General features: G+C 44.5%; 1 protein-coding gene across 2 annotated transcripts in view; it reads left to right on the forward strand.

Annotated features, from left to right (window-relative positions):
* Positions 1 to 27,333, forward strand: part of SMCHD1 (structural maintenance of chromosomes flexible hinge domain containing 1) — a 719,028-nt gene that overhangs the window by 659,181 nt on the left and 32,514 nt on the right. For both annotated transcript variants that reach the window (XM_033933958.1, XM_033933959.1), the window contains 2 exons: positions 5,473 to 5,644; positions 15,100 to 15,258. In XM_033933958.1, coding sequence (XP_033789849.1) covers positions 5,473 to 5,644; positions 15,100 to 15,258 — 331 coding nt within the window. The remainder of the gene's footprint in view (positions 1 to 5,472; positions 5,645 to 15,099; positions 15,259 to 27,333) is intronic.

Here is a 27,333-nt window from a genome sequence, read left to right on the forward strand (position 1 = left end):
CCACCCTGCTGTATCTGCCAAAAAAACAAAATGATGCCAGGCCTGATGCCACTCCTCTCAGGATTGGAGGTCGGCTATCAGAGTATGCGGAAGCCTGAGAGCAGATAACAGACTGCTGGGTGCTGGAAATTATCTAAGAAGGGCACAACCTGGAATTTGCCCACCCCCTTTATGACTAGTTTGTGGATTCAACAGCGGGCTTGCCTGAAATCGTGGAAAAGATCTGGGCCACGGTGCAAAGGTTGCTGAATATTCAACCATAGAGCCAATGTCCCCAGAAGACTTTGTCATGCCCAAGAAAGACTAAGATGAATAGAGACCCATTTTGGATCTCAAAAATGTCAACACAGCTCTGAGAGTTCCTCAATTTTGCAAGGAGACCGTTCAGTCCATAATTGCTGCAATGGGACCAGGAAAATTTTTAGCCTCCCTGGATCTAAAAGAAGCTTACCTCCACATTCCAATTTCCCCAGAGCACAGAACATTTCTGAGATTCCATGTGTTGGAAAACCACTATAAATTCTCAATGCTTCCCTTTGGACTAGCGACAGCAACCTGATCCTTCACCAAAGTTGTGGTATTAGTTACAGCTTACCTCTGCAGAACGGGCTGGCAAGTGCATCCATATTTGGAGGATTGGCTGATCAGAGCCCCTTCCATGGCAGAAGGAGAGAGAACAGTAGCGACGGTGTTACAGGTGCTGAGATGAATTGTGAATTTCCGAAAGAGCCACCTGGTTCCATCTCAGCCCCTGAAATATCTAGGGATCTTACTCAACATGATGGAAGGCCATGTCTTTTTTCCAGAGGCACGCAAACAAAACATCACAGACAAATCTCGGACTTGTTATCCAAGTCAGCTGCCATGGCATGGCAGTATTTGCAAGTCCTTGGGTCGATGACGGCCTCGATAGAGGTGGTGCCCTGGGCAAAAGCGCACATATGTCCACTTCAGGTTGAGTTGTTATCTTGGTGGTCTCTCCAGAGGGACCCTCTGCAACTATGCTTCCTTAGATACCAGCAACCATAAGAACATAAGAATAACCTTACTGGGTCAGATGAAAAGTCCATCAAGCCCAGTAGCCCATTCTCACAGTGGCCAATCCAGGTCACTAGTACCTGGCCAAAACCCAAGGAGTAGCAATATTCCATGCTATTGATCCAGGACAAGCAGTGGCTTCCCCCATGTCATAAGAACATAAGAATAGCCTTACTGGGTCAGACCAATAGTCCATTAAGCCCAGTAGCTCGTTCTCATGGTGGCCAATCCAGGTCACTAGTACCTGGCCAAAACCCAAAGTGTAGCAATATTCCATGCTACTGATCCAGTCTTTCTTAATAACAGACTATGGACTTTTCCTCCAAGAACTTGTCCAAACCTTTCTTAAAACCAGCTATGCTATCCACTCTTACCACATCCTCTGGCAATGCGTTTCAGAGCCCAACTATTCTCTGAGTGAAAAAAATTCCTGCAATTGGTTTTAAAAGTATTTCCCTGTAACTTCATTGAGTGTCTCTTAACCTCCATAAAGGGAGCACGTCTCAAACAAATGGTAACGGAGCCCACTAGGGCGCAGGCGATCCTCGACCTGGTACTCACCAACGGGAAAAGCGTCTCAGAGGTCTCAGTAGGGAGATATGCTAGCCTCCAGCGACCACAACATAGTATGGTTCAACCTTAGGAAAGGCTTTGCTAGATCAAACACGAAAATAAAGGTACTCAATTTCCGGGGCACAGACTTCGCACGCATGGGAGATTTCGTCCATCGGACGCTGCAGGACCAAGCGGAGACCGATGATGTAGAAGCTAAGTGGTTAACACTGAAATCAACCATACATGAAGCAACTAGCCGCTTCATAAAATCAGTAAATAAACGACAAAGAAACAATAAACCCCAATGGTTCACCGCGGAGATCTCGCACCTCATTAAGGAGAAGAAAAAAGCGTTTCTCTCCTACAAGCGCACGGAGAAAAGAGAGGCAAAGGTAGAATATAGGACCAGGTCTACAGCGGTCAAAATGGCAGTTGGGGAGGCAAAACTTCGAGTGGAAGAAATTCTGGCAAAAAAACATTAAAAAGGGGGACAAATCCTTCTTCAGGTATATTAGTGACAGAAAAAGGAACACAGGCGGGATAGTACGCCTTAGAAGACCGGACGGAAGTTACGTGGAAGCAGATTCCGATAAAGCCGAACTACTGAATGAATACTTCTGCTCAGTCTTCACCTGTGAGGAACCAGGACACGGTCCGCAGTTGAAGGCAACACAAAGCACAGAAGACCCGTTTCAGAATTTTGAGTTCACACCAGGTGAAGTTTACAGTGAACTGGCAAGACTCAAGGTGAACAAAGCCATGGGACAAGACAATTTGCACCCACGAGTGCTCAGAGAATTGAGCGATGTCCTGGTGAAACCGTTGGCTGAGCTATTCAATCTCTCCCTAAGTAAGAGGAAAGTTCCCCTGGACTGGAAATTAGCTAATGTCGTTCCTCTGCATAAAAAGGGTTGCAGGGCAGAGGCTGTGAATTATAGACCGGTGAGTCTCACATCAATAGTGTGCAAACTCATGGAAACACTAATTAAAAGCAAATTGGACATGATCTTGAATGAAGGGAATCTTCGGGATCCCAGTCAGCATGGATTCACCAAGCGTAGGTCCTGCCAATCCAATCTCATCAGCTTCTTTGACTGGGTAACAAGAAAGTTGGGCTTGGGAGAGTCTTTGGACGTCGTGTACCTGGACTTCAGTAAAGCTTTTGACAGTGTCCCACACTGCAGGCTGCTAAGCAAGATGGAATTGATGGGGTTAGGAGAGACACTAACTGCATGGGTCAATGATTGGCTGAGTGGCAGACTTCAGAGGGTGGTGGTTAATGGTACCCTCTCTAAAACATCGGAGGTGACCAGTGGAGTGCCGCAGGGCTCGGTCCTGGGTCCACTCCTTTTCAACATATTCATAGGGGATCTGACTCAAGGGCTTCAAGGTAAAATAACACTATTCGCCGATAACGCCAAACTATGTAATATAGTAAGTGAATGCAGTTTACAGAATTATATGGCGCAGGACCTGCTTACATTGGAAAGTTGGTCCTCAACCTGGCAGCTAGGCTTCAATGCTAAGAAATGTAAGGTCATGCACCTCGGAAGCGGAAATCCATGCAGGACATACTTCTTGAACGGAGAAACTTTAACTAGGATTTCAGCAGAACGAGATTTAGGAGTAATCATCAGTGCAGACATGAAAACTGCCAATCAAGTGGAGAAGGCTTCATCCAAGGCAAGGCAGATATTGGGTTGTATCAATAGAAGTTTTGTCAGCCGAAAGCCTGAAGTCATAATGCCGTTGTACAGGGCCATGGTGAGACCTCATCTGGAGTACTGTGTGCAATTCTGGAGGCCACATTACAGTAAAGATGTGCGCAGAATTGAATCGGTTCAGCGGACGGCCACCAGGATGATCTTGGGGCTCAAGGATCTCTCGTATGAAGAGAGACTGAACAAATTGCAGCTCTTATGTTCTCGAGGAACGTAGTGAAAGGGGAGACATGATCGAAACATTTAAGTACCTCACGGGACGTGTCGAAGTGGAAGATGATATTTTCTTTCTCAAGGGACCCTCGGCCACAAGAGGGCACCCGCTCAAACTCAGGGGCGGAAAATTTCATGGCGACACCAGAAAGTATTTCTTCACAGAGAGAGTGGTTGATCATTATAACAAGCTTCCAGTGCAGGTGATCGAGGCAGACAGCGTGCCAGACTTTAAGAATAAATGGGATACCCATGTGGGATCCCTACGAGGGTCAAGATAAGGAAATTAGGTCATTAGGCATAGACAGGGGGTGGGTAAGCAAAGTGGGCAGACTTGATGGGCTGTAGCCCTTTTCTGCCGTCATCTTCTATGTTTCTATGTCTCCTAGTCTTTAATTTTTGACGGAGTGAAAAATCGATCCACATGTACCCATTCTACTCCACTCAGGATTTTGTAGACTTCAATCATATCTCTCCTCAGCCATCTCTTTTCCAAGCTGAAGAGCCCTAACCATTTTAGTCTTTCCTCATACAAGAGGAGTTCGTCCCCTTTACCATCTTGGTCGCTCTTCTTTAATCCTTTTCTAGCACCACTATATCTTTCTTGAGATAAGGAGACCAGAATTGAACGCAGTACTCCAGATGAGGTCACATCATGGAAATTGTCCAACCTTCCTTAGAACCAGGTATGCTATCTGCTCTTACCACAACTTCTGGCAATGCATTCCAGAGCTTAACTATTCTCTGAGTGAAAAAAAAATTTGCTCTTGTTGGTTTTAAAAGTATTTCCCTGTAACTTCATCGAGTGTCCCCTATTCTTTGTAATTTTTGAAGGAGTGAAAATTTGATCCACTTGTATCCAATCTACTCCACAGGTTTTCTATTCCGCCATTCTGCCTTTACCTCTTCAGTTCAAGGTCAGATTTGATTACCAAAGGTTAGGTCAGTTATCCAGGAAGTTATAATGGGCAGTTTGATATGGACATTCAATATGGTTGCTAATATAGGTAGATCAGTACAACTATTAATACAATTAGGTTGTAGTTACAAATACATAGCTGCAAGTACAAGTAGGTCATCATTGGCTCTTCGTTTTGTCCCAGGAGTTGCATTAGACAGTTTAGGAATGGGCTTTTACAATTGCCATTTAGTTAATTCATTTTTGGCTCCCTGTCTTGGAAGAGAAATGCATTTAAAAGTTTTCTGAACTTGAGATAGTGGTCACAAGATCGTAGTGTAAGTGGTAGTTGGTAGTGGACAATATCCAAACAGATTACCTTAGCAAACAGATTTTAGATCTGGGAGAATAGATGCTCTTCCCCAATGCGTTCCAGGCCATAGTAAGGAAATGGGTCAGCCCACTTTCTACCTTTGCATTTGTCAGTTTTTCAGCCGAAGAAACAAACCCGGAAGTGCAGGGCTAGACGCCCTAATTCAATTCTGGTTGGAGAGCAGGCTGCTTTATGTGTTCCTGCCATAGCACATGATCAGAAGGGTGATTTGCAGGATTGCAAACCATCCAGGAGTAGTGAATCTAGTGGTGTCAGATTTTCCAAGACACCCTTTATATGCGGATCTGATCCATCTTCAGAAGGAGAGACCTCTCAGATTTCCAGCATACCCAGACTTACTTTCCCAGGGGCCAATTGCCCCAGAAGATCTGGGTTTCTTTGGTCTTATGGCATGGCTCTTGAGCTCAAAAAGGATATTTGGAGGTAGTCATTGCTACCCTCCAAGAGCCAAAAAGCAAGTGGCAATTTCGGCAAATGCAAAGGTGTGGGAGAAATAAAGTTAGGATTCTGAACTATAATGTTTCATTTTCATTTCAAGAAAGGAAAGACTCGTTTAAAATTTTTTTGTGAAATACTATTTTATACTACTTCACTATCATCTTCTGCTCATATTAGTTGTCTAATGTTGAAGTATGTAATGTTTACCTGTCCAGGTTGTAAAAGTCACATATTGTCCAACCCTGCTGACGAGGGATGGAGACAGGATACGAAGCAATGGAAAATTTGGAGGCCACCAGAACAAAGCACCACCAATGGACAAACTCAGAGGGATGGTATTTGGAGCACCTCTGCCAAAATCTTATGAAAATATTTGTGTGCAGATAGGTAAGTTCCTTAAGCATGAAGCATAGAAAGCAAAATTGCTTACCTGTAACGGATGTTTTCTGTAGGCAGCAGAATTGATGCGAGTTGCTTGTTTACTCTTTCCAAAAATACTAGGACTAGGGGGTATGTATTGAAGCTACTAAGTAATAGATTTAAAACAAATAGGAGAAAATATTTCTTCACTCTATGTGTAATTAAACTCTGGAATTCATTGCCAGAGAATGTGCTGAAAGCAGTTAATTTAGCAGGGTTTAAAAAAGGTTTGGATAATTTTCTAAAAAAAAAATCCATAAGCTGTTATTAAGATAGTCTTGGGGAAATCCACTGCTTATTTCTAGGGTAACAGTATAACATTTGTTTTACTCTTTGGGACCTTGCCAGGTACTTGTGATCTAGGTTGCTCACTGCTGGAAACAGGATTTGGGCTTGATGGACCTGCGGTCTATCTCAGTATGGCAGCTCTTGTGGTCTAATGATTAATCAGACACACAAGCGAGTGTTATCACCACACAGCACTAGGACAAAAGAACCTTCCCAGAGCTCAGAACTAGTGCAAAATACAGAGTATGCATGACCTTTCTCATGCACAGTGGTATCTTTAATCCCTTTGATTAGTTACATAACTTATAGAATATAGCATAGCTCTTAAAGAAATAGAAGGAATTATATGTCTGATTAAGCCTGCTGTCTGCTAAGAACATCTGTTACAGGTAAGCAACTTTGCTTTCTGTATTGACAAGCAAAATGTAATGATTTACACAAGAGGGTGATTTCCAAGCTCAAAGCTGCTTCAGTTTTTGGATAACTTCTTCAGTGGTGAAAACTGCATAGATCACAAAAGCATGTTAGTACTGCTTGATCAAATGCACTGCATATGCTTGAAGACTGGTCCAAGTGGTTGTGTGGTAAAGGTATGCAGTGAGAACTGAGTAGCTACTTTGCATATGATTTCCTGCAAAGCAAATTTTGAAAGAGCTACAGAAAATGATTTTTCTCTTTTCCAATGAGGTTTGTCTACTGACTGGATCAGCCAATAGTTCATCAAGACCAGTAGCCCGTTCTCACAGTGGCCAATCTAGGTCACTAGTTCCTGGCCAAAACCCAAGGTGTAGCAGTGGCTTCCCCCATGTCTTTCTCAATAACAGACTATGGATTGTTCCTCCAGAAACTTGTCCAAACCTTTCTTAAAACCAGCTACGCTATCCACTCTTACCACATCCTCTGGCAACATGTTCCAGAGCCCAACTATTCTCTGAGTGAAAATAAATTTCCTTCAATTGGTTTTAAAAGTCTGCTCACTACAGAAGATGGATACAGGATGCTAGCCAGTTAACCAAGATCTAGTTTACTAATGGAATACCAAGTATATGGGGAGTTCAAGAGAACAGTGACTGTAGAATTTGTGATGGATTCTTTTCTTTCAGTGCAGCAAGCGAGAGTCTGTTGCGGTTGAATATGGAGAGACTTTTCATGCTGATGCTGCTTCAGTTACCAACTTTTCAGGAATTTAAGATCAATATGACTGAACGTATGGTTAATACATTATAAGTTCAGAGATATATAAGTTCAGACATGTCTCCCGGGGGCAAAAACAACGGACGTCATCAGCAGAATTGAAAGAATCCTGGAGGGAGCCGAGACAGAGGAGACGGCAGTTGTAATCCACATTGGAACCAACGACGTCAGCAGGAAAAATTTCAACCGGACTACACTGACTGAGCAGTTCAGGATCCTGGGGCGGAAACTGAAGCTGAGATCAAAGAGGATAGCCTTCTCGGAGATCCTGCCAGTACCGAGAGCAGACGCAAGGAGACAGAGCGAACTACAAGCAATGAACGGATGGCTGAGGAGATGGTGCGAGGAGGAGGGTTTCCACTTTGTTCGAAACTGGACGACCTTCTTGGGGAAGAACAAGCTCTACAGGAGAGACGGACTGCACCTGAGCACGGCTGGGACGAGGCTGCTGGCAAGAAACATCCAAAACGCCATAGACCTAGCTTTAAACTGAGGAGTAGGGGAAAGCCGGAAGTCGATCTGGTCTCGACACACCGGACATTGGTATCAAAAAATGATACTGAGCAAGGACATTGCAAAAGAGAGCTTGGGATCGAGTGGGATCTTTTGGACAAAGGGACTGAGAGGAAATTCTTGGGCAAAGGGATTATGAGGGACTTCTTGGACAAAGGGACTGAGTGGACACTTTTGGGCAAAGGGACTGAGTGGGAACTCTTGGACAAAGGGGCTGAGAGGGACTTTTTGGACAAAGGGACTGGGAGGGAACTTTTGGCAAAGGGGCTGAGTGGGAACCTTCAGAAAAAGGACCCACAGATGGGACTGAGAGGAAAATCTTGGACAAAGGCACTGAGAGGAAATTTTTGGACAAAGGGACTGGGAGGGAACTTTTGGACAAAGGGACTGAGTGGAAATCTTCAGAAAAAGGGCCCACAGATGCAATGCAGGGGCCCAGTGCCCAAATGAATCTAACAGGCAGGGTCGAGAGAGAACAATGGGAGCCAGGGGACCATCCAAAAAAGGGGATGCTGGCTGGGGGCAGAATGGACACGCCACGGGAGGTGGATGACCGAGTAAAGGCAAGCCAGGTGGGAGCGCCGAGCCATGGAAAGAAAACAGCAGGGCGGGCGACAAATCAGGACCTATATTGCCTCTACACAAATGCGAGGAGCCTCAGGGCCAAAATGGGAGAGTTGGAAATTATAGCCAGTCAAAAAGCCCTAGACATAATTGGAATCACAGAAACGTGGTGGGCTGACGACAATAAATGGGATGTAGTCATACCAGGGTACAAACTCTACAGGAGAGACAGGACACACAAGAAGGGTGGAGGAATAGCGCTATACATAAAGGACTCCATACCCTCAACCAAAATGGAAACAACAGTAAGGGCGGACAGCTTGGAATCAATATGGGTTAAGCTACCAGGAGGATCTGGAGCAAACATCAAATTGGGTCTATACTATCGTCCGCCTGGCCAATCGGAAGAAATCGACCGGGACCTGGAGACTGAACTGCGGCAGGTATGCAAGAATGGAAGTGTGGTGGTGATGGGGGACTTCAACTACCCTGGGATAGACTGGAGTATCGGGCACTCAAGTTGCGTGAGAGAGACCAAATTCCTGGAAGCCACGAGGGACTGTTTCCTGGAGCAGCTGGTCACGGAACCTACACGAGGAGAAGCTACTCTTGATCTAATCTTCAGTGGACTGGGGGGACCTGCAAAGGAAGTAGCAGTATTAGACCCACTGGGGAACAGCGATCATAACATGATCCAGTACAGACTAGAACTGGGATCATCCAGGGTGAAAAGAACCACAACAACAGCGCTCAACTTCAGAAAAGGGAATTATGATGCAATGAGGAAAATGGTGGGGAAGAAACTCAACGGCAGCACAAGGAAGATAGAGTCCGTAGAAAGTGCCTGGACCCTGCTCAAGCGTACGGTGCACGAAGCACAGAACCTGTACGTCCCCAGGTTCAGAAAAGAGTGCAAGAAAAATCGAATAAAGAACCCAGCATGGATAACGGCTGCTGTAAAAAAGGCGATCAGTGACAAGAAAGCATCGTTCAAAAAATGGAAACAGGACCAAACGCAGGCCAACCAAAAGGAACACAAGGAAAGCCAGAAGGAGTGCCACCGAGTGGTTAGGAGAGCAAAGAGGGAATATGAAGAGAGACTAGCGGGAGAGGCAAAAAATTTCAAATCATTCTTCAGGTACGTAAAGGGAAAGCAACCAGCGAGGGAGGAAGTGGGGCCCTTGGATGATGGGGATAGAAAGGGAGTAGTGAGGGAGGAAAAAGAAATAGCTGACAAGTTAAATGACTTCTTTACGTCGGTCTTCACGAGAGAGGACACATCCAACATTCCAGAGGCAATAGAAAATGGAGATCAAGATACAAGCTGGTCCAACTAGAGGTGAACCAGGAGGATGTCCTTAGGCAGATAGACAAGCTAAAGAGCGACAAGTCGCCAGGTCCGGACGGCATTCACCCAAGGGTGCTCAAGGAATTAAGGAATGAAATAGCAGAGACACTTCAGCAAATATGCAACCTATCCCTAAAAATTGGAGAGATCCCGGAGGACTGGAAAATAGCTAATGTCACGCCCATCTTCAAGAAGGGTTCAAGGGGCGACCCGGGAAACTATAGGCCGGTGAGCCTCACATCGGTCCCGGGAAAGATGATGGAGGCGCTGATTAAGGACAGCATCTGTGATCATATAAAAAAAAAATGGACAGCTAAGGTCGAGCCAGCATGGGTTCTGCAAGGGTAGGTCGTGCCTCACAAACTTGTTGTACTTCTTTGAGGGGGTAAATAGCCAGGTGGACAAAGGTGAACCCATAGACATAATTTACCTAGACTTCCAGAAAGCCTTCGATAAGGTACCACATGAGCGGTTGCTCAGGAAGCTATGGAATCACGGGGTGCGAGGGGAGGTCCACCGATGGATCAAAAACTGGCTGGCAGACAGGAAGCAGAGGGTTGGTGTAAAGGGCCACTACTCGGACTGGCAAGGGGTCACGAGCGGGGTTCCTCAAGGGTCAGTGCTGGGACCGCTCTTGTTTAACATATTCATTGACGACCTGGAGGCGGGAACAAAATGTGAGGTCATCAAATTCGCAGATGACACCAAACTATTCAGCAAGGTTGAAACCACGGTAGATTGCGAGGATCTCCAAAGGGATCTTACGACACTGGAAGAATGGGCGAAAAAGTGGCAAATGAGCTTCAACGTAGGGAAATGCAAGGTCATGCATATAGGGAGAAGGAACCCGATGTTCACTTACAAAATGGGGGGATCAATGCTAGGGGTCAGTAAGCTGGAAAGAGACCTGGGAGTGTTGGTAGACATGACATTGAAGGCGTCGGCACAGTGCGCCACAGCCTTGAGGAAAGCAAACCAAATGTTAGGTATCATTAAGAAGGGTATCTCGACCAGAACGAAGGAAATCATCCTGCCACTGTACCGGGCTATGGTGCGCCCGCATCTGGAATACTGTGTACAGTACTGGTCACCGTACCTCAAAAAGGACATGGCAATGCTTGAGGGAGTCCAGAGAAGAGCAACTAAACTGATTAAGGGTATGGAAAACCTTATATACACTGACAGACTGAAGAAGCTGGGGCTGTTCTCCCTGGAAAAGCGGAGACTCAGAGGAGATATGATAGAGACCTTCAAGATCCTGAGGGGCATCGAAAAGGTTGACAAGGACAGATTTTTCAATTTGAAAGAAACCACAGGAACAAGGGGACACTCGATGAAATTGAAGGGGGACAGGTTTAGAACAAACACAAGGAAATTCTTTTTCACACAGAGGGTGGTGGACACATGGAACACCCTTCCGGAGGCCGTGATAGGAAATAGCACAGTACAGGGCTTCAAGGAAGACCTGGATAGGTTCCTAGAGGACAAAGGGATTGAGGGGTACAGATAAGAGCAGTGGAAGGTTTAGAGATAAGTGTAGAGGTAGGTATAAAATTAGTCAGGGACCGATGCTCAGGCAATATGCCTGATAGGCCGCCGCGTGAGCGGACCGCTGGGCGGGATGGACCTCTGGTCTGCCCCGGCGGAGGCGACTACTTATGTTCTTATGTACTTATTCTTATAGACAATGTAACTGATCCTAGAAAGAGTACTTTCCAGGTTAGATATTTGAGAAATAAGGATTCCATGGGATCAGATAGGAGTATAATGATAGATGTAAGGACAACACCGCCATATGTAACACTGCCTTATGTATCACCGCTGTATGTAACTCACAGCAAATGTATCTTCATCTCAAATGTAACTTTGCTGTAATAATAACTTCACTGTAAATGTAGCATCGCTGAAAATGTAACTTAACTGTAAATATACAGTCTCTTCATCTGTTAACCGCATAGAACTTCCATGATAATGCGGATACAAGAATAAAGTTATTATTATTATTATTATTAAACTTCATAGCACAGGGGGCTTCTGTATTGTTGGTTTGACATGAAGAAGCTAGGTGTCTGTCTGTGAAACATGATAGGCTGAGATGTATTCTGATGGAGGATATTTGCATCCCCAGGCAATAAAGATAAGAACATAAAGAACTTACTGGGTCAGACCAATGATCCATCTAGCCCAATATCCCGTCTTCAAGAAGGCCAATCAAAGTCACAAGTACCTGGCAAAAACCCAAATAGTGGCAGCATTCCATCCCAATGATCCATGGCAAGCAGTGGTTTCCCCCCATTTCTGTCTCAACAGCAGACTATGGACTTTTCCTCCATGAACTTGTCCAAACCTTTTTTTAAAACCAGCTACATTAACCGCTCTTAATACATCCTCTGGCAACGCATTCCAGAGCTTAACTATTCTCTAAGTGAAAAAATATTTCCTCCTATTGGTTTAAAAAGTATTACTCTGTAACTTCATCAAGTATCTCCCTAGTCTTTCTAAATCTTGATGCAGTAAAAAATCGATCTAGTTGTACCCATTCTACTCCACACAGGATTCTGTAGACTTCAATCATTTCACCACTCAGCCGTCTCTAATCCAAGCTGAAGAGCCCTAACCACTTTAGTCTTTCCTTATTCGAGAGATGTTCATCCCCTTTATCATCTTGGTCACTCTTCTTTGAACCTTCTCTAATGCCGGTATATCTTTTTTGAGATAAGGAGACCAGAACTAAATGCAATACTCAAGGTGAGGTCGCACCATTGAGCAATACAAAGGCATTATAACATTCTTAGTCTTGTTTACCATCCCTTTTCTAATAATTCCTAGCATCTTGTTTGCTTTTTTGTCTACCACCACACATTGGGCAGAAGATTTCAGCGTATTTTTCACAATGACACCCAAACATTTTCTTGAACGCTGACCCTCAAAGTGGATCCTAGCATCCAGTAAGTATGATTTGGATTATTATTCCCAATGTTCACCACTTTGCATTTGTCCTTATTAAATCTCATCTGCCATTTGGACACCCGATTTCTTAAAGTCGTCCTGCAGTTTTTCACAGTCCACAAGCATTTTAACAACCTTGAACAGTTTAGTATCATCTGCAAATTTAATGACCCCATTCATAGTTCCAGTTTCCAGATCATTTATAAATAAGTTAGCACCGGTCCCAATATAGATACCAGTGGCATACCACTATTTACCCTCCTCCATTGAGGATAATGACTATTTAAGCTTACCCTTTGTTTTCTGTCCGATAACCAATTCTTGATCCACAAATGAACATTGACTCCTGTCCCATGACTCTTTAATTTTCTCAGGAGCCTCTCATGAGAAACTTTGTCAAAAGCTTCCTAGATACACTACATCAACTGGCTCGCCTCTATCCACATGTTTATTCACACCTTCAAAGAAGTCAAGCAAATTGGTGAAGCAAGACCTCCCTCGGTTTGAACCCACGCTGACTCTATCTCATTAAATTATGTTTGTCTACATGTTCCACAATTTTATTTTTTATAATTGTTTCCACTATTTTGCCCAGCATTGAGGTCTGGCTTACTGGTCTGTAATTCTCCAGATCTCCCCTTTAACCTTTTTTAAAAGTTGGCTTTACATTGGCCACCCTCCAATTTTTATGTTCTACAGACGATTTTAGCGACAGGTTACAGATCACTAACAGCAGATCAGCAATTTCATGTTTGACTTCTTTTAGTACCCTGGGATGATCAAGGTGATTTATCACTCTTTAACTTGTCGATTTGGCTTAGTACATCTTCCAGGTTCACCAAGATTTCTCTCAGTTCCTCTGCCTCATCATCCTTGAAAACCATTTCCAATTCAGGTAGATTTCTTACATCCTCTTTCGTAAAGACTGAAACAAAGAATTCATTCAGCCTCTCCACTATAGCCATTGTGCAGTGCCAGGGCTTCACTGACATGGCAGAGCGGCTTTGGATTCACTCCACTCCACATTGTGCAGTGGAGGTACATGCAAAAATTTCTTCATGTCTTTTGTTGAGAACTAAGTGGGAAGAGTGATAATAAGATTATTTCTTACAGCGAGAGAGGAAAGCTTCCTGATGTAGCCATTCGGCGAAACTCCGATCAGCATTGATACAGTGGGTTCCGATAAGATAAGTGACCTAATATTGGTTTAAGAATTAATTTGATAACACACACATATCACTTGCATTGCACAAGGCTATTTGATAAATTATTTATTTAACTATCTGGAAAAAAGGGGGGTTTATGCCGATAACATGTTCTCGACCCTGAGTTTTACACTGCCCAGATTTTTTCCAAAATTTGGGAGGGCAGTGGAGGGGCTCTGAGGCTTTTTCCTCTTTTTTAAATGAAAGCCTTGTGCATATAGCCTAGGTAAGGCTAGGAGTCGCATGACACCATCACACTGTTTGAGCTATTATTATTAATAGACAGAAGTTTAGATAAGCTACACACATTCAGTATTGGCTTTATAGTAAGTTTATTGATAAAATTTGAAAAAAAAAGATGTTTTATGTTCTACTGGTCTCTTACCAGTCTTCTGCAGGTTAGACTTCTTATTTCCTCATCTTCTCCATCCAGCGGAGGGTGTACCTTTAAATCCCTGTCTACTGTTTATCAATTTTGAAAAGACTGAGTTAGGCAGTGATTACAGAGTTTGTCTCATACAACCTGAACAGCTACATGAGTGTCTCTCCCCTCAGAAATGGCTTCAGGTGCTCCAATACTGGCTGGTTGATATGATGAAGAACTCAGATGATGAAATGAGATTAGCAAATAGTTTCTTGATGGGGTGAGCATTCTTATATATCATAAAGATAACAGCAGTATCTCTGATAATTGGATTACTTAATGATCACTGATTGTTTGTTCCCATTATGTTTTGGCTTGAAAAACCACAAGAATTTGTTTGCCACTCTGGATGTTTTCCTGGAACTCGGGGCTCCAAACATTCTTGAGGGTCAACATGACCAAGAGCCATAAGCTTTTTATTGTCTTGCATTATAACCAATTTGCAACATTACAGGGTCAGAGTTATTTCTTAAGTAAACTTGCCTTTGCATGTTTTAAGCATAGCCAAAGTCTTTGCGTTCTCTGAGCATCAAGTACTGTATCTGTGCTGTGGGATAGCAGCTTCACAAGCATAGTATGAACAGCCTCTGCAATGTACTAGTTATAGTGGCAATGTACTAGTTATAGTTATGTTTTACCCTCTATAGTACGGTCTCCCATCTCACTTTCAGCCATGGTGTGGATCATGGTAAGCCAGCCTTCTAAACATGAAATGTCATGCTGGAAGGAAATTATATCATTTTTGAAACTGAATTGACAGTGCTAAGAGGTGTGCAGCCCTGGTCTTAGAATCACTGATTCTGCCCATCATTTTTGATGGGCTCTTCTACTAGTGTAAAAAATATGACACTCTGTGTAATATTTTTAGTCTATGATTTTGCTTTCCTACTGAGCTTTTAATTGATTCATTTATTGCTTTATTTTTGTTTTAATGCAGAACTTCTTCAGCAGTATCGCTTAGCAGCTATCAAAGCCAATGATGTGAAAGAGGAACTTGATCTAGAGTTAGGGAGCCTTGGTACTCCAGAAATGAGGAAGAAGAAGCATGAACTAGATGAACAGGAGAAAAATCTTAAATTAATAGAGCAAAAACTAGGTATGTTTTATTGACTTCAATACTCATTGAAATACCTAAGGAAAATATCAGTTAGTGGACATTATTTTAATTTAAATCCTATTCAAGTGATGACAAATCAAAGATGAACAATTTAATAGATTATGCATTGAATACATGTATATATTTATATATATGCTGGTCAATATTCAGTGCTATTTAATCAGCCAGAAACAGCACTAACCGGTTAAATAGTTCTTAGCCAGCTAAATTTGGATATTCCACAGACTATTTGGAGCTAGAGGCTATAACTGGCTATATTGCTTAAAATCTACTTTTTGTTCCCTCCCTCAAAATTTTTAATGTGCGACATACCACATCATTTGCCGTTACAGCACCCCAAATCTGGAACTCCCTGCCCTCCTATCTAAGGGAAGAACCAAATATTGATAAATTTAAAGGAGCATTAAAAAGCTTCCTCTACAGAGACGCTTTTAATCCATAATCCAGGACTCTCTTACAATATTTGAAAAGGCAGCTCTCAACTAACTTTCCCCTACCATTTTGTGTTATCCATAGATGTCTTCTTTTCTAAAATTATTGTATTTCACCCTCTATCCTCTTGTTTTCTGTTTGTCAGTAGGTCTTGTTCTGTGTTTTGGTTCTCGTTATTTATTTTAATTTTGATCCCCTCAATTTAATTGTATTAATCAAATTTTTAATAAACCTTGAATAACCACAATTTTCAGCACTGACCAGCCAAGTTTAGCGGCAAATTGGGCAATGCAAATAGATATCCTATCTTTGGCCACTATAACTTAACTAACCAACACAGAAAATTGACTTAACCGGTTAAGTATGAGCTGGCCAAAAAAGAAAACCAGATAGTCAATGCCAGTCACTGGAAAAAGCCTGGCATTGAATATCTGTGATCAGTGCTGACTGTGGAAGTTGGCCGGCCTGCCTCCCACACTGAATATCGGCCAGATACTGTACACATGCGCCTGTGTGTGTTTGCTCTGAATGAATACATGAACAGGTTTCATACCCCCTCAGCCTACCTAAGAGCCTAAATTTGGCTTCCAGAACTCTTTACCACATTTCCCTACGTCATTGGTACCAGTATGTACCAAGACAGCAGGCTCCTCCCCAGCATTGTCTAAAATCTTATCTAGATGACGTTTGAGGTCTGATACTTTCACACCAGACAGGCAAGTGAGCAAGCGATCCTTACGTCCACTAGCCACCCAGCCATCTATATGCCTAATGATCAAAACTCCCACTATAATGGCTGTCCTAACCCTTCCCTCCTGGGCAGAAGCCCCTGGAGACACATCCTCAGTGAGAAAGGACATTGCATCCCTTGGTGGACAGATCCTGGCTACAGGATTGCCTCCTACTTCACCAGGGTGATGCTCTCCTTTAAGTCCACCTCCCTTCAATACTGAGGCAATACTGAGGCTGCCAGACTGGAGGTAGGACTTTTCTACAATGTCCCTGTAGGTCTCCTTTATGTACCTTTCTGTCTCCCTTAGCTCCTCTATCTGCTACTCTAGTCTCAAGAGATTGGACCCATTTTCTGAGTGCTAGGAGCTCTTTGCACTGAGCACACACACAAAACCTCTCACTTCACTGAGAGATAATTAAACATGACAGTGCAAAAGACTGGATAGCCCCCATCTTGCTGCAGGATTGCTCTCTACATCTTAATATTGGTGATTTCTGTATTAAGTTGCTACGGGAGTTGGAAAATGTACACTGAGGTCCCCTAAGATTGCTAGCTATATGTTAGGCTTTGCTAATGTTTACTTTTTATTATTATTATGTAAGTTGCAATTGATAGGTTACCCTCCAAGGATTTCTTAGATTATTTTTTAAGATCTAATTACTGGCTAATAGAGATTAGCTAATTATTTTTTTTAGCCTTCTAATTGGTTCAAGGGCTTAGAACTCAGAGATCAGGTCAGGGTAGGTGGGAGCTGGGGAAAGTGGGTGGGAATTAAACACTAAACAAATACTTTCCTCAATTGCTATTTGTGCCCTAATCTGATCTTATATTTTGCTCTGACATGCAACCTAAAATACTAATCTAGACTAAAACACTTTTTTTAAACCATGTCGAGCTCTATATTTATAGAGAAGATGTGGTATATAAGCTTAAGATTTAGTTTAGTTTATGTAAAGAACCTAACATAGACACTAAAGTCTACACTATTACCTAAACTGGCCTTGCTGAAAAAGCAGAGTACTGAACTAAAAAGTAAAATATTATGTTAATATAATCTCCCAGAACTCTTCACTCTGGATATGCCAGCACACTAATGCTGCATTTCCCACTATTTATTTAATTTTCGTGGAAGCAGGCTTGTGTATCTGTCCATATATGTCATTCATTCCTGCAACTGCTTTGTGCATAGCATTGGCCAGCTTGCCATTCTAGGATGCCTCTCTCTTACCTCCAACAATACATATCCTGTTATATCAGCAGGTTCCTTGTCTGCACAGTAATGTGTCCATGGCTATGGAATTACGCAATTCCCATTATGAGGCCAAACCTTGTACCTTAGGTAGGGCAGCCACTACTGGACGTGGAAACCCAATAAGCCACCTCAGTGCCCATCATAGAGAGAATGAACAGTGCATAAGGGATGCAGGAAGTTTTCTGAGAAGGTTAAGGCCTAAAGTTACCAGGATGCCCTGAGTGGAATAATGAGGGTGTGGGAATTAACTGTATATTGTAGCTGACCCTGATGTGCTATGCAATAGACCATGCCAAATTAGCTTGGTGACAGAGATAGATGCTGAAAAATCATATGTAACTATTTTAAAATGTAGATGGTATCCTTCCGCAAACATTTGAAAACTTGGCTCTTTTCAAAAATCTAATCACCTCCCATTCTCTAGTATTCTGTCCCTCACTATCTTCTTAGTCCCTCTCCTATATTCTTTCATTGTAGTTCCTTTCCTCTTAACTCTGTAAACCGTGCCGAGCTCTGCGCTTATGGAGATGGTGCGGTATACAAACCTAAGGTTTAATTTAGTTTAGATATACGCTCTAAGGAGATGTACATGTATTTTATTTTACAGCATAGAAAAATCATAATACTACATAGCCAATTTTGTACAACAATTAAGATGATGATAGGGTGAATAAAAATACTGAAAACATGATCAGCAGTTTGTGAATGCCCCCCCCCCCCCAAAGTTCCCAAACAGATATACGAGGGCTGTTCAAAAAGTATCAGACCTTTTTCATAAAAAATACTCGTATTCAGATACAACAATCTTATACTAATCTCCTTCTAAGTAGTCCCCTTGGGTTGCCACACACTTCTTCCAATGGTTCTACCACTGTTGGAATCAGCGCTGGAATGCCTCTTTTGAGATTGCTCGCAACTAGTCCATCGCATTTCGCGTGATGTCTTCTCTTAACTGAAATCTGGTCCCTTTCAGGGGCATTTTCAGCTTGGGGAAAAGCCAGAAGTCACACGGAGCCATGTCGGGAGACTAGGGAGCCTGAGGAATCACAGGTGTGTGGTGTTTGGCCAGGAAACTCCGTATCAAATGTGAAGAATGGGCAGGTGCGTTATCATGATAAAGCTGCCAATTGCCCGCTGCACACAGGTCCTGCCGTTTCATCTCACAGTGTTATGAAGGCGATGCAGAACCTCTTGGTAGTACCTCTTGGTGATGGTTCTGCCATGTGGTGTGTACTTATGATGAACCACGCCATTGGAGTCAAAGAAAACGGTCAGCAGGACTTTGACATTTCTGTGGACCTGCCTTGCATTTTTTTGGCCTCGGGGATGTTGAATGCTTCCATTGTGATGACATCAACTTGGTTTCTGGATCGTACCCATAAACCCAGTGATCACTGTGCTGAGGAAGTTGGGATCACTGTTCACAGTCTCCAGCATGTCCTGTGTGATCTCCAAATGGAGTTGCTTCTGCTTGATCGTTAGCAGCTTTGGCACAAACTTTGCTGAAATTCTCCTGAAGCCAAAATCCTCAGTTAAAATGAAATGAACGGATCCAACACTGATGTTCGCCTCGTCTGCAAGTTATCTGATCATGAGTCCACGATCCTGCATCACCAGGTTCCTCACTTGGTCAATGATGATCTCATTTCTGAATGTTGAGGACCTACCAGAACGTGCTTCACTCTCCACTGATGTGTGGCCATCTCTAAAGCGGTTGTACCATTCCTTTATCTGTGTGGTGCCCGTTGCTTCGTCCCCGAAGGCCTATTGAATCATGCGGATCTTTTCACTTGGGAATTGCCAAGCTTTACACAAAATTTAATGCAGTAGCATTCAACTTTTTCTGTCATTTTGTCTAAAATGAAAATCAGACGGCACTCACTTACACTTCCTCACTCATCGGCAGTCTGCCGGCAACTGACAGCTTCTGTAGGCAGGAAAAAATTCAAGCATGTACATTAGGGTCACCTAGATACGTGCACGAAACCACGCCTCCCTAGCTTTGTTTACGCAAAAAAAATTAAGATCTGATACTTTTTGAACGGCCCTCATATGATCATCTTGTTGCAAATTTTCAACAGTCTATGCAATCTGTCCATCCTCAAAAGGGATGGTATCAGGGCCGGATTTAGATGAAAAGAGGCCCTAGGCTATTCCACTTATGAGGCCCTTTCACCTCCCATTTTTAAGTTTGTAAATTACATGAGAGATAATAAAATACATCATTACTCTGATATATATCAATATGTTAAATGAAACATGTTGCTATTGGTACTAACCTTTATAAAAAATGTGACATGGATCTTGAGGCCCTAGGCTGAAGCCTAGTTAGCCTATAGGAAAATCCGGCCCTGGATGGTATGATTCACTTCTGTGGAACTTGCATTCAGTTGCTCAATATACGAGGTATATCAGAGGTATGGAGTCTTGTAAAGTTCAGCAGCTTATGAAATGTCTCGTTCCCTGTGCAAAGAGGGAGTGGATGCACACAGCTTATGAAATAAAGTCTGGAATGTCCATAGAGTCATTGATTACCAGAGGTGTAGAATAGGTTGTCCCATTAATGATAGAGATCAGTGTTGTATGAACTGTACAGCAAAATGTTCTTAGGAAAGTGGATGTCATGTACCTGGGGATACAGAAAAGAATAAACATTTTGGAGATAAAACAGACCACCGTGTCATCGAATTTCAACTTCCATACACAGCCACCTCTGCTCCACCAAGAGGCTCCTCTAAAATCAGACGAATTCAGATCATGGACTCTGTCAATTCACTTGACATAGCTGCTGGCTCCGAGACCTCAGCAAAATTTGCAACCAACATCACCATTCCCTTGACCTGGCTGACTCTTCCTGGCACTCAGGAATCCAGTCCCTCTATGATAGCCTTGCCCAGAAAAGAACTACACGAATAGTCACCAACAAACCTCCAGCCCCCTGGTTCACCAGTGACCTCCGATCCCTAAAAAGAACACTGAGGAAAGCAGAGATAAAATGGGTCAAGCACCCAAATGAGGAGACTAGGACACACTGAAAAATCCTCTTAGTCACCTACAAATCCTCCATCCTGGAAGAGAAAAAAGCCTACTACACCCAGCAAATACAGAGAGTACCCAATCGATTCAGGCACCTATTTGCCTTGACAAACGTCCTCATTTTCTTGGGCAGTGAAGAAGAGGTGAACAACCCTACTGACCAACTTCTTCCAGAGCAAAATTGATGACATTCACAATAAACTCGACACCACACTAAACAGACGCCCCCACACGCACGCACACACTTCTGGAATCCTACCAGGTAAAACCCTATCCCATCTTCATCCTGTCGAACACGACGAGCTTCTTCAAACTCTGAAAGAGTTCAAACCCTGTAACACAATCCTCGTTACGGTGAGTTAGGCTGGCTTCTAAGACCTCTATCACCTGTTGGATTTGTATGGCCATTTCCGCAACTAGCATCGCCCCTGGCAAGCAGCCGCCGGTTTCTGTTAAGGGCCCACTCGACTAGAAGTGTTGCTGCATTGTGGGCAGAGTCTCGAGCAATTAATCCAAATGAAATTTGCAGGGAGGCCTCTTGGTCCTCTCTTCATTCTTATACCTGTTTTTATCGAGTGGATGTGGCGGCTCGTTCTGATGCCGCTTTTGGGATCGTGGTGAGGGCAGGCTATTCATTGCTTTGGTACATCACCTAGAGTATGGAATCCGGAAGGCATGTAACAGAATCGAAGATTCAGTTTTTACTTTTGATCATCTTTTTTCTGTTAGTCCCTGTAGGATTCCATATGACCTGCCCTCTGTATAAACTCAGTTGTTCAGAATCACCTGCTTTTTTCTGTCTTGGTTATTCTCCTTACAGGCTTAAGGATCTTCCAGCAGATCCTGTGGGGAGTTCACTCTTCTGTGAGTATGCATATTACAGATGGCTGTTTTCATTGTACAAAGCAGGTTAGTTCTACATTGTTCCTCAATGTTTTTCTGTGTTGTATTTTGCCTGTTTATTACTTGTTTTTATATTTTGCAGAGTGTAATAGAAATTGTTTATGTTGCCGGGGAGGTTCCGCTGTGCCCCCTTCTTTTTTTCTGGATTGGTTTCAGTATAGTTGTTTGACTTTGGGACTGAACTATAGGAGACTCTAACTCTCTCTCTAAGGTAGGAGGAGCACATGCTCAGAAAAGTGTTTGGATTTCTGTAACTCCCAGATTGTGGAAAGGAATTGAATACCTAGAGTATGGAATTCTACAAGGACTAACAGAAAGAAGATTATCAAAAGTAAAAACCTAATCTTCCAATATATACCGTATTTTCACGCATATAACGCGCGCGTTATACACGATTTTACAAACGAGTATAACCATGCGCGTTATATTCGTGAGCGCGTGGTACACATTTTTTTTTTACATAGTTCCCCCCCTCCGACGTCCGATTCACCCCGCAGGACCGCTCGCACCCGCACCCCACCCCGAAGGACCGCTCGCACCCCCACAGCCTCCCCCCCCATCATGGAGAAGCTGCCTACCATTGTCCTGCTGCTTTCTCTGCCGGCGATCCCGCCCCTTCTCTGAGCCCTGCATCTACCTGCTTCCTCTTCTGGCAGTCCCGCCCTTTCTCTGACGTCAGTGTCAAAGTTCCAAAGGTACACTGAAATCATCCACATAAAATAATTCCATCCACATAAAAATAAATCATCCACATAAGAGCCTTAAAGGACTTAGTCTGCTAGGGATACAGGACCCAACATGGTCCGCGTTTCGACAAAAAGTCTTCTTCAGGGGACCCTGGGGGGTCTATAAAGGTGAGTACGTGGGAAACAATTGTGTGGTGAGCCGGAAGTGAGACAAGCAGTGTCTCAACTGAGCCAGCAAGTCTCCGTGAAGCTGTAGGCTCAGCTGTTTGTGGCTTCCCTTGCGATCAGCTCAATCGGACTCCGGATCAAAGAACCCAGTTGAGTATGTAGTTCTTTCTCCTGTATATCCATTAGGGATACCCTGAAAGCTTTACCTGTTTGTAGTCCTGAAAGACAGAACGTGCACCTCTGCTCTAAGTGTAATTATTAAGATAAAGAAAACAGGCTCCATGTAGTTATTAGCTTATTTTTCTGACTCTCTGGGCTGTGCCTGTGCTAAGTACAGTCATATTTCAAGGAAGGAATAAGCTAAATATTGCAGTACTGAGGCTTGTATGGATGCTGCAGGGAATGGTGGTCGTGGGGAAGGTACCAGGGATAGTGGTCACAGAGATGGGGCAGTGACAGGGACGGTGGTCGCGGGGACAGGGCAGTGACGGGGACACATTTTTTCCCCTTGTCATTCTCTAATTTGAAGCTTTCAGCCCTCACAGTTTACCACTGAACACGCCCCTGTAGCTCCCAGTCTTAACTTCCTACAGGCCAGGTTATAGAAGCTTATTTTTTCTTCTCATGTTTCTTTTAGTGATTTTACAGTAATTTTTGGTCATGGTTTTGTCCTTGTGCTGTGGAGGTTCCCTGTGTGGACTACGGGAGACCGCAGACTGTTGGAGAACGTCTGCTTCTGGGGGGATTCCCTGCTGAACAGTAGGCCTCCTGGACAGCCTGCACATCAGATCAGGGCTACGGGACCTTTCCCTTGGGAGCTGGCTCAGCCCAGGTTCGTTTGCTAGTTGGTTGTAGCACAGGCTGAATGGTTCCATGAAGGCACAACCGGGATCGAAGCCAAACTATGTTCTTCCACCAGGCATTTGCATGACATGTTCATGGTGGTAGAGGTCTCCGGCAATGATGGTCAGGCCGGTGGGGCACTCAGAAGACTTGAAATCCAGACTTCCAGTTCACTGAGGCAAAGGATCTCCCTGTAAGCTGTGTTCATCTCTGCATGCAGTACTCTCATTCAGCACAGTGAGTAAAAAATATTGCTGTTTTTCCTATCAGCACCTGTTTATGTGAAAGCAAGCTAACAGCTTGCATCAGAGATTTTGAGGAGTCTTTAAAAAGGAGTTTTTAGGTGGTTTCCCTGCATGCCCCATGTCCCCGAACCCACAAAATCCTAAAATCTCTGTTTTTGAGGGTACTTTGTGGTTTTCCCAGGCTTTTTTTAGTAGCCTCAGTGGCCATTTTAGATTTTTCCAGATTTGATTTTAAAGTTATTTTTCATACTTGCCAACTTCATTTTTTAAAAGAAAATCACAGATGATCTCCCAGGGACAGGATGGGATGGATTAATGCCCTATTTGTGGTGGATGGCTGTCGGCTAAGTAGCCGTGTTCCACCTGCGCTGCGGCCTGCTGGGGTGGGTGAGATTTGTTTGAATATGGAGCCTTTGACATCTGGGGAGAATCTTCAAGCATCTTATGCCCCAATTCCCGCAAAATTGGTGTCAAGGGGCCCTGGGGAGTATGCTGGTGGCATTTTGTTGAACCACAAGTGCTGCTCCGGCGATAAACCTCATATATCTTCTAAGCATTCCAAGTCTGCTCTTGACGCAGAGAATGGTTTTCCCCCGGAATCTGTGAATATGCTTTATCAGGCATACTTAGTTAAAATGTCTCTGCCTGTTTCCCTTCCACCAACCTCGGTTATGCTCACAGGGATCCTTGCTCCAAGGGACCAGGATCTATCTTCTTGCCTCCCAATGGAGGTACCAGGGAATATGCTGTACTGATTTCTGGGATAATCCAGTGGGTCCCTTGAAATGTGCTCGAGCCATGGTGTGGCTTTATCCCATGGCAGATGTCTTTAACAAGCACTTAATTTCCCCAAAGGTGGATTCGTATGTGAAGCAGGTCACCAAGCGCACATCTCTCCCCAGCGATAGGGGAGTGGTCCTGAAGGATGTCCAGGATTGATGCATGGATTTCATCCTTCAGCGTCTATTTGCTTCGTCCGTGGTTGGTATTAAAGTGACGACAGCCTCCTTCTTTGTGACCTTTGTGTGTGTCATTCCATGATCCTGACACTGTGTTGCTTTGTGTTTTGGATTTCTCATCTCCAGAGTGGATTGCATGACTAATGCCTTGTACGACATCTCGAAAGTTTTCATCAAGCTGGGCACCTATTCTTTTTCAGCTCACAGAATGCTCTGGATCCATAAATGGTCTGGGGATTCCTCTTCTAAGGCTCCGTTGAGCAGGTTGCCCTTTGAGAGTCAGCTCCTGTTCAGCTAGGGTCTCGATGGCCATGTGGCCAGTGTTCAGGATCATAAACCCAAGTCATTGCCTGGGAGCCAGTCTCACCCTTTTAGGAGTTCAGGGTGTTCTAATTTTCATCCTTTTTGGCGTTCTTGTCCCTACTCAGGTTGTTCCTCAGGAAAGTGGTCCTCTTTGTCTGCCAGTCCACATTTCAGCAGGACTAACCATCAGCAGTCAGCGACAACATGGCTGGCGGCTTCCGCTAAGAAACAGTTCTAACGCCAGGCTGCCGTCTCTTCCGCGCATCAGGGGAAGTTGTTGGCCTTTCTGGCAGAAATGGGAGACCATCCCCTCCGACCACTGGGTTCTGGAGGTCCTCTGCTATGGCCACTAATTAGAGTTTCTCTCTCCTCTGACCGAGCATTTCTGGCTTCCCCTGCGGGCCACCCCGAGAAGGTGGTTCAGATGCAGGCCATGGTCTTCAGACTTTGGGATCTTGCAGCTGTCAAACCCATGCCAAAGTGAAAATTGGGCTCTGGGAGATACTCGATATACTTTGTCGTTCCAAAAAAAGGAACCAAAGACTGGTTGCCAATTCCGGAGCTCAAGTTGGTCAATATGGTTCTGAAAGTGCCCTACTTCCGCATGGAGATGGTGCGCTCAGTAATAGCATCAGTGGCACTGGGGGAATTTCTAGCCTCCCTAGATATGTCAAGAGGCATAACTCCACATTCCCATTTTCCTGGACCGCCAGAAGTTTCTGTGGTTCCATGTCTTGAGGCAGCATTTTCAGTTTTCAGCTCTCCCCTTAGGATTGGCAATGGCACCCCAGACCTTCACCAGAGTAATGGGGGTGGTGGCGGCCCATCTTCGCTCCCTGGGTGTTCTAGTTCACCCGTATTTAGATGACTGTTTGGTCAGGCATCAGGCAGTATGGCAGGTGGTACAGTTGCGGCAATGTCTTGGCTGGGTGATCAACTGCCGAAAGAGTCACATTGAGCCCACCCAGGATTTGGAGTACCTGGGAGTTCGATTTCACATGGGTCAGAACAAAGTGTTTCTACCCATGTCCCATCAGGAGAAGCTTTGCCGGGTCATCGGAGAACTCCTGGCCACTCCGAGCCCAACGGCTTGGCAGTATCTCCTGGTCTTGGGGGCAATGATGTGGTCCCCTGGGCTAGAGCCTGGCTGCGTCTGCAACAGGAGGCTCTATTGTCATGCTGGAATCCACAGCAAGACCCCTACCATGGACAGCGGTGGCCCGCAACAGTCTGGAGTGAGATGATGCTGTCAACAGCTGCGAGTCTCACAGAGCAGGAAGGCTGTCCCCTCAGGAAGGCAGAGCAGTCTCACAGAGCAGGAAGGCTGCTAGGCTGTCCCCTTGGAACACCAGTGGTTGATCAATTGCCTGGAACTGCGGGTGATCCGGCTGGCCCTTCTCCATTTCCATGGTCTTCTCAGTCATCGAGCCGTACAGATGTTCTCAGACAATGCCACGGTGGTGACTTATGTCAATCATCAGGGGGGCACAAGGAGTCCCTCGCTGAGTGTGAAGGCTCAGCTGCTTTTTTGGTGGGCAGAAAGGCACCTTGTGGCACTATCCGTGGCACACGTGACAGGTGTGAACAATGTTCAGGCAGACTTTCTTGGTCAGCAGACGCTGGACCCCTGAGAGTGGTATCTCGAAGAGTGATTGATTGCATAGTATCCCGTATTCGATCTCATGGCAACTGCAGCAAACAAAAAGGCCAATCGGTTCTTCAGTCATCGTTGAGAGGCTTGGAAGCAAAGGTGTGGATGCTCTGGTTCAGCCATCGCCCCGGGAGCGTCTTCTTTATGTCTTCCCTCCATGGCCCATAATAGAGTGTCTGTTGGGACAGATAGAAGATCACGTGTGGCCAGTATTCCTGGTGGCTCCCAATTGGCCAAGGCAGCCGTGGTATGCTGACCTGGTTCAACTTGAGCAGGGGCTCCAGTTGCCTGGTCATTCTCGTCTCCTCATGCAGGAGCCAATAGCTCTGCAGGATCTGGACCACTTTGGTCTTACGGCTGGCTCTTGAGCACGCAGCCTTGTTGGGCCGGGGCTATTCTTTGGTAGTGATTGCCACATTGCTTCACCATAAACAGAAGTCCACGGTGGTGGCCTACATGAAGGCTTGGTGGTGCTACTAAGTGTGGTGCACACTACGACAGGAGGACCCTTCTCTTCCGTCGATTCTCGGATCCTGGAGTTTCTACAAGATGACCTGAAGAAAGGCCTTTCAGTGGCTTCGCTCCGGTTTCAAATTGCAGGTCTTTCATGTATGGGTGTCCTTGCATTGAAGATCTCATTAGTGGTTCATTCAGATGTGGTCTGCTTTCTGTGGGGCACAATTTAGCTGAGTCCTCCTTTGCGCCTTCCCTGTCTGACTAAATCTAAATCTGCGCTCTCTGGCTTGTCCTCCTTATGAGCCTTTGGAGCAGGTGTCTTTAACAGATCTCACGGTCAACACGGTCTTCCTTGTGGCTATCACTTCAGCCCGGAGAGTTTCAGAG

Source organism: Geotrypetes seraphini, chromosome 2 (assembly GCF_902459505.1).
Source record: "Geotrypetes seraphini chromosome 2, aGeoSer1.1, whole genome shotgun sequence".
NCBI classification, from domain to species: Eukaryota; Metazoa; Chordata; class Amphibia; order Gymnophiona; family Dermophiidae; genus Geotrypetes; species Geotrypetes seraphini.